This window comes from Arachis hypogaea, chromosome 5, assembly GCF_003086295.3.
Source record: "Arachis hypogaea cultivar Tifrunner chromosome 5, arahy.Tifrunner.gnm2.J5K5, whole genome shotgun sequence".
Lineage (NCBI taxonomy): Eukaryota > Viridiplantae > Streptophyta > Magnoliopsida > Fabales > Fabaceae > Arachis > Arachis hypogaea.
The window spans coordinates 36552126-36560778 of NC_092040.1; the positions used below are offsets into that span (position 1 = coordinate 36552126).

General features: G+C 37.4%; 1 protein-coding gene across 2 annotated transcripts; it reads left to right on the forward strand.

Annotated features, from left to right (window-relative positions):
• Positions 1 to 821: 821 nt before the first annotated feature.
• Positions 822 to 4732, forward strand: LOC112801236 (homeobox-leucine zipper protein MERISTEM L1). Of its 2 annotated transcripts, XM_025843860.3 has the most exons (8): positions 822 to 960; positions 1560 to 1862; positions 1979 to 2285; positions 2372 to 2833; positions 2926 to 3027; positions 3113 to 3832; positions 3907 to 4279; positions 4370 to 4732. In XM_025843860.3, exons 2-7 carry the CDS (start codon positions 1624 to 1626, stop codon positions 4267 to 4269), a joined length of 2193 nt encoding a protein of 730 aa, XP_025699645.1. In that variant the 5' UTR covers positions 822 to 960; positions 1560 to 1623; the 3' UTR covers positions 4270 to 4279; positions 4370 to 4732. The 2 variants fall into 2 exon arrangements, with proteins under 2 accessions (XP_025699645.1, XP_072093215.1); XM_072237114.1 differs by lacking the exon at positions 822 to 960 and having other exon boundaries at positions 1203 to 1862.
• The last annotated feature ends 3921 nt before the right edge of the window (positions 4733 to 8653 follow it).

Here is an 8653-nt window from a genome sequence, read left to right on the forward strand (position 1 = left end):
AGTAAAAATATTACACAATTTCTTTGTATTCATTCATTTCTTTGTTTATCTATACTTTTCTTATTATAAATCATGTTTTATTTTCCAAAAACTGCTAAACATAACCTAATAGTATTATTATTTGTTTAACGAAGACCGTGTACTAAGATTTTTATTCTAGAAATATTTAGTGGGCACGTACAAGAGGCAACAATAAATGATTGGTACGTTCTCTTAAGCCTTCGCCGTTGTCGCTGCAAGTAACTCAGTGGGGACAAAATAAATATCACAGAGGTCATGATATGAATTCGAAGAGAATCTTATGCGCCAATTTCTTTCCGGTTCCACGAACATTTGATTGAGTAGGTCGACTTGATAATAATAATAATACTAATGATTCAATAGTTACACAATACCTATCATTTTCTGAAAAATTAATTACGAAATCTTATATCTTGTATCTAGAATTGTAAGAACTATTAAGTTGCTGGAGGTAATAGCTATTGAGTTCACCACAAGTTCGTTGTTTTGTTTTTCTATCTCTATCTTCTTCATATATATCTGTCTATCTATCTGCATCATTTATACCATACGTCTGTCCATAAATGCATTTACACCCTCTGCAATTAATTACTTCTTTCCTTTCCTGCCAAATACTCCTTTCCATCCTCCAAACTTAGCTTCTTCATTTAATTTTACTTTCTTGTTTTTCTTCTCCTGGCCTCAATCCTCCTCTTCCTCCTCCTCCTCACTACTCAGTCCCCACCAATTTCTGTTTCTTCTTAATTAAGCCCTAGCTACATAGAGAGAAGAGTTATTGAATCCGTGTGTGTGTTATTCGTGGGTACGTCTCAATCAGCCCGGCCCGGAGAGAGCAACATAATAACCCCATCAAGTCCCCTAATTCCCACACAAACAAATCTCCGGTGACCCACAACGGTAACCTTCAACGTCTCTCAGGTTCCTCCATTAACGCTTAAGGTTCCCTCTCTTCCCTATCCATTTTGCTTTCGCATTCATTGTCTATTCATCTTTGACTTGCCTTTCTTAACTCCATATGTATCTAGGTTACCATTACGTATGTATTACGCACTATCTATGTAGAGAGAGAATTTAAGAGCGGTTCACGCTGCTTGCTTATTATTGCCACTTCCCACTTTGCTACCAAGCGTTACACATACTCGTATCGTCATCATCCTCTATAGTTGTCAACTTTTCACACTGTTGTCTTTTTCTGATTTATTGCCATACCTTGTTTTTATTTCAAGTTTCAAAGTCTTGATTGCTTGCATGTATTTGTAATGCTAAGGACAAGCCAAAACTTATTTCTAATTAGCATCATATTGCACCCATTCCTCCTTCCCCGGCCCCCAAGCTCATATAATGGTCAACTTAACTTGCAATTGAACAGCCATTTCAAACATTTTCCTTCTTATTTTATATGCATGGGTAGTACCATTTACTGAGTCGTGGGTACAAGAAAAACAAACACTTCCTACCTATCTAACATTTTTCTTCCTTTCTGTATATATACTAGAACCTACATATGCATTCATTATTCCTGTTATATATGGCATCAGATTAGAAAGAAGAAAACCGGTGGCTGTTCGATCATTTCTGAAATTTAAAGGATTTGCTGAGTCCATGTTTCCCACGAACGTGTTCGATTCTCATCAGCAGCACATGATGCTTGATATGTCATCGTCTCACAATGAGAGTGATTTGGGAATAAGGACCGGAGATGATGAGTTCTTTGACATTAAATCTGCTACTGAGATCGTCATGGAAGCTCCTTCCGGTGATGATGAGCAAGATCCCAACCAACGACCCAAAAAGAAGGGTTACCATCGCCACACACAGCACCAGATACAAGAAATGGAAGCGTGAGGACCATTATATATACACACAGATTTTGATCTCCATTTTTATTTTGTATGTTCAGTTTGCTTAATTGATATAATATTGGCATATTGTTTTGAACTTGAATTCTGCCCGTCAGGTTCTTCAAGCAGTGTCCACACCCAGATGACAAGCAAAGAAAGGAGCTGAGCCGTGAGCTGGGATTAGAGCCATTGCAAGTAAAGTTTTGGTTCCAAAACAAGCGGACACAGATGAAGGCACAACATGAGCGACACGAGAACGCTATATTAAAGGCTGAGAACGAGAAGCTTCGTGCCGAGAACAGCAGATACAAGGAGGCCCTAAGCAATGCTACTTGCCCCAACTGTGGAGGACCTGCTGCCCTTGGTGAAATGTCCTTTGACGAGCAGCACCTCCGGATTGAGAATGCTCGTCTCAAACAAGAGGTATCATATCATGCATCTTCCTCATCAGCTCCTACTTAGTTGTAAATTTTCATTCTTAATTTTCTGTTCAATACTTGGGTCATCAGATTGATAGGATTTCGGGAATAGCGGAGAAATATGTTGGGAAGCCAGTGACTTCCTCTCACAATAGCAATCACATGGCTCCACATTCTCGCTCGCTTGATCTTGGAGTTGGTAGCTATGGTGGAGGATCACAGTCCTCAGCCGGCGGCATGGTTGGAGAGATGTATGGCGGCAGTGAGCTTCTGAGGCCGTTCCCAGTTCCTTGTGATTCGGACAAACCCAGGATTGTGGAGCTTGCTGTGGCAGCTATGGAGGAACTAACAAGACTAGCTCAGGTTGGAGATCCTTTGTGGGTCCAAAGCAACCAGCACTGTACTGAGATTCTAAACGAAGATGAATACTTGAGGACCTTCCCGCCTAGAGTTATAGGCCCAAAAGCGTTGGGCTTGAGATCTGAATCCTCAAGAGAATCCGCGGTGATTATCATGAATCACACTAAACTGGTTGAGATACTAATGGATGTGGTGAGTGGTGTTCCCAAATCCCAACCCCAACATTTTAGTTTGTTTGTGGATTGGAATATGTTGATGAATTGATTAAACTTTCATTTTTTCAGAATCAATGGTCAACAATGTTCTGTGGTATTGTGTCAAGAGCGTTGACACTTGAAGTGCTTTCAACCGGAGTGGCAGGAAACTATAACGGAGCGTTGCAAGTGGTATATATATATACACTCATCTACTACTAATTAATTAAGAAAATGAAACAATTAATTTGATGATGATTATTATTATTATTATCAGATGTCGGCTGAGTTCCAGGTGGCATCGCCTCTTGTTCCAAGCAGAGAGAACTATTTCGTAAGGTACTGCAAGGAACATCCGGATGGGAGATGGACAGTGGTAGATGTGTCGTTGGAGAATGAGAGCAGAAGCCGAAGAAGCAGCCGAAGAAGGCCCTCTGGCTGCTTAATTGAAGAACTCCCAAACGGCTACTCCAAGGTGACATGGATTGAGCATGTAGAAGTGGATGACAGAGGCGTGCATAGCCTCTACAAGCCATTGGTGAAGTGCGGGCTGGCCTTTGGAGCTAAGAGGTGGATGGCGACGTTAGAGAGACAATGCGAACGTGTTGCGAGTTACATAGGAGGAGGAGCAGGGGAGCTGTGTGGTACGAGTGCGGAGGGAAGGAGGAGCATGCTGAAGTTGGCAGAGAGAATGGTGATGAGCTTCTGCACTGGAGTGGGAGCTTCCACGGCACATGCATGGACCACTCTGTCGTCGGATATGGATGATGTGAGGGTTATGACGAGGAAGAGCATGGACGACCCTGGCAGACCCCCTGGCATTGTCCTCTGCGCTGCCACTTCCTTCTCCCTCCCTGTTCCTCCCAACACTCTCTTTCATTTCCTCAGAGATCAGAACTCCCGAAGCCAGTGGGATATCCTCTCCAACCGAGGCCTTGTTCAAGAAATCACACACATAGCAAGCTCTGCCAACGTGCTCTCTCTGCTTCGCGTCAATGTAATTAACTTTCTTAATTACCTTGCCTTGCCTTCTTTATTCATACAATTAATAATTGCGTATATGTACTGTAGAGTGTGAATTCGAGCCAAAGCAACATGCTGATACTTCAGGAGAGTTGTACAGACTGCAGTGGATCCTATGTGGTATATGCACCCGTGGACATGGCTGCCATGAATATAATTCTTAGTGGCGGGGATCCAGATTACCTGGCCCTGCTTCCCTCGGGTTTTGCGATTCTTCCTGATGGCCTTGCTGCATCTTCTGGAGGGTCTCTCCTCACGGTTGCGTTTCAGATCTTGGTTGACTCCGCCCCAACCGCCAAGCTATCCCTGGGTTCAGTCGCCACTGTTAACACTTTAATTAAGTGCACCGTTGAAAGAATCAAAGCTGCTGTCATTTCTGACACTACCTCATTTCACAACCTTGCTTCCTAGCTAGCTAATGGTAAATTAAGCACTTACGATATTATTATCATTATGAATTACACATAGCAGTACAAGCTAAGAGCTATATTTTCTTTTTGGTGCTTTGCAGTTAGAAGAATCAAGATAGCAGCTTTCAGAACAAGTCAATGAACGCACCTTAGAGTATCTTTGCAAAGTTACAACTTCAACTAGGAAGGATCACTCTTAGGTTCGGGTATTGACTTTCAAATACTGAAAAACCATCAACCCACCCTTCTCTCTCTCTTTGTGATGTTTTAGCTTAGAGTAACTCTGGATTTTACCATGCTTAATTTAGTTTAGCCTAGACTACTTTAATTAATCGGTTTCGTATTGTACACTTGGTGATGATCTAACTTTTCTAGTTTGGTTTACTTTTTTTTGTTCTTGTATTGTGAAAAGTGTTTACTTTTAGTGTTTAATATTTTTAATTTAAGTTCCTAGTGATCAGTAATGCTATAAGTTTAATATAATTTATTATTTTTTGGCCAATAGTTAGTTAAAAATAATTAAAAGTATTGGCTAATAGAGTAATCGTAAGTATTAGACTAAAAGCCTTAGACATACAAACTAAAAGTACTATTTAATATAAATTAACGATAATGTTAAAGGAAATAAAAAAATAATTAGAATTGGTCTTATTTAGTACTCGTTAATTGTCGCAATAATTAATGAATGATAAATAAGATAAATTACGAGTAATTTTAACAAATTTTTTTGTTACTAAACATTTTCAATAAATTTAAAAGTGCATTTTGTGCTGGTTGCAACTTTGTTGTGGTTACAATGGCTATAAGATTTTCACCAATTAATCTTTTACACATGGATGGCTGGGAGTCTTTTGACTTTGGGTTCCATGTTGTTAATAATAGTAAAAACATTAAGCAAAAATGATGGTAAATATTTGCTGGTGTAATTTGATCTCAAATCATGGAATTTTTTGTTAAAAAAAATCAAAATAAAAATGTTATTCCACAATTGACAACAACCAAATCCATGTGCAGCGAAAAAAAAATCATTAATAGAGTGTTTAAAAACTCTTCAGTGAATACAATTTCAATATTTAAAATAAAAATAATTAAATTAGTTTACATAAAATTTAATTTAATTTTATTATTTTATTTTAAAATTAATTCCAACTCAAATAAATCTGATTTAAAATTCTATTCCATTAAAATTTTATTTAAAACTTAAAATATTTAAAATATTCTTATTATTTAATTATTCATTAACTTTTTTATTCATATTCTCTTAATGCATCCACTTTTTAATACATATATTCTCTTTTCTCACCATCTTCATTCTCTTTTCTTTCTTTTCCTTTCTTTTAAATCACTTAATATAATATATACATATTTCTTTTAAAATGTCTACTATATAAATCTAAAACAATTATCCACACGTATATATTTTATGTATTTAACTTAGATTAATAACACTAAGCGTTTGCTAATACATTTAATTATTTCATGGGGTAAATAACCTTTTCGGCTCCTGAGCATTTTAAGTTGGGACATGTCGCACCTTTATCATTCAAAAACCTCAACCAGGTCCTCAACCATCAACATTAGTGGACGTATCGACCCCTGTGACCGGTTGCCAGCAGGTTGCCTGGATGACGTGTCAGGTGAAGGCTAAGTTGTCAAATATAGGTGCCACGTGTCATTAGAAATTGTTGCAGGGACTAAAAACCCCTCCCTGCCCAAATTGTTCTTAGCCCCACCGGCAACACCCTCCACTCACCACTCCTCCCCAGCACTCCTCCACCAACTCCACCGCCGCCACCAAAACCACCGCCTCACAACCTTCGCAACTCATGCGAGTCCTCCACCTCTTCTTCTTCCTCCACAACCTCCCAAAGCTTCACCCAATGGAGGTTTTCTCTCCCGACAACACCCTCCACCACCACCACCATTACTCCTCCGCCACAACAACCACCACCAACTCCATCACCGTTGGAAGAAAAAGAAAAGTTTTCAATTTCCATACATCATTGACCAAAAAGGAAATTGGTATAGGCCATGTGATGAAGCTTCGAAACCTGTCAAGAAAGGAAATTGTTGTGTTTGTGGAACCTCCATTGTTCCAAACCTGTAGCTGATAGAAGAGAACTGCCTTCATTGCCGCCACCGGTGACATCACTGCGCAAAGCACTTCCTATGTGAAAATTTAAGTCACCCGTTCCTCCCATTGGACCAGAAATTGCGGTGTAGTTTAGGCCTAATCACCGCCACCAACTCCTGAAAAGTGATCTCCAAGTTGCTGATGATGCATTAATGGAGCCATGAATCTCAGCGACGAGGGCACCGGAGGGCTTAGGCCTGCGATTTCAGAGGCAAAGCTGCCACCAGAGACGGTGGGACCTCCGCGATCAAAGCTCGGTGGTGGTGACTTGGAGCCGTTGTTGCTGGTGGTTGTTCCTTTAGTCCTCTTGTTCCTCCGGCAGCCGCCGCCGACCGGAACATTTCTCTTATATTTAATTTTGGGTCAAATCATATCTCTTGTTCAGTTGCTAGTTGCTGATTGAAGAGAGGAAAGAAAAAGAACAAAGCATGTTTGCATCTATATAAACTGTAATGGTGCAATTGGAACTGCAAGTGTGATCAAATCTATTGTCTGATGAATAAATTATTCTGATGAGTTGCGAAGGTTGTGAGGCGGTGATAGTGGTGGCGGTGGTGGAGGAGTGCTGGGGAGGAGTGGTGAGTGGAGGGTGTTGTCGGTGGGGCTGAGAACAATTTGGGCAGGGAGGGGGTTTTTAGTCCCTGCAACAATTTCTAATGACACGTGGCACCTATATTTGACAACTCAGCCTTCACCTGACACGTCATCCAGGCAACCTGCTGACAACCGGTCACAGGGGTTGATACGTCCACTAATGTTGATGGTTGAGGACCTGGTTGAGGTTTTTGGATGATAAAGGTGCGATATGTCCCAACTTAAAATGCTCAGGGGCCGGAAAGGGTATTTACCCTATTTCATGTGAAGTTGTATCAATCATGACATTAGCAAAAAATGACATAATTTTGTTCCATTTTAATAACATAAATTAATTACTATAATTTATCGTTAATAACTACTCCTTTTACTTACTATGTCATTAGACCACTCAACAAGTTAGTTTTTTATAGTTCATGTTTGTTTTCTATTATTGGTTTATCATTGGAATCAACTATAAAGAACTATTTAATTTTTTAATTAATAATAATATTTTTTAAATTTAATATTTTTAGATTAATCTAATTTTTTAAAAAAGAAGTGAACAAATTTTAATTGAAAAAAATTAGTTAAAAAATATATTTTTTAATTATTTTATATAATTTAATATATAAATATATTTATTATCTTAATTATTTTTAATTATTTAATAAAGGATAAGGTTGTCTAATATAAAACTTTAATTCATTTGATAAACATTTTAAATATTGGTATTCAATTCAATTTAATTCTATAATTTTACTAATTCGTTTTAAACAGTAGAATTCAATTCAAATTATACTATTAAAAATTTTCAAACAGACTATAAAAAAAATCAAACCACTCTTCTTCAATCTCAATCTCTCTGGTGCACTTCGAAATCACTAACCATGGCCACTTGTGATAGTTACCATGTTCTACTTCGAATTCTGAAGCAAACACCATTAACTCTAACAGTCTGGTCTTACAATATACGTTACTATGTACTGCCCTTCACACGCACAAATCTCACTTTATTCCCCCTCATCACTGATTACCAACCCATTACCAACACAATCGACTTCTAGCTGAGGTCATAGTTATCAGTGCTGAGCAGACAACTTTTCACACATAACCAACTCACTATTAGCAGATTTTCTCCAACGACAATGTCTTCACAGCTCGCCCATTTTCACCACCAGCTGATAACCTTTTTTTTGTTGATCTAACCCATTGTACGAATTAACATTCTTAACCATCGTTGATAATCTATAATACATGCTCTAGATCTGAAGAGTTTCAGTATTATATAGAAGTTATTATTTTATATTTTTAGAATATTTAATTTATTTTAGTATATTTTAATTTTGTTTATTTAGTTATTGTGGGTTTAGAATTTTTTTATTTTAATTTAATAAAAGATTATAAATAGTGACGGATCCAGAAAATTTTGATAGTGAAGACGAAATATATATAAGATAATAATAATTTTTATAATAAAAATATTACGTTTACATAAAAATTAGCTATTAAATTATCTATTATAAATTTGTGTATAAATACATATATTATTTAATTTATTTTTAATGTCTATTTTATATTTTAAAATTTGTATTTTAAGATTTATTCTATATAAGTGATTTTTTTATGTATACGTAGCATAATCGTTGTTATAATTATATTTTGTTATTGTAAAATA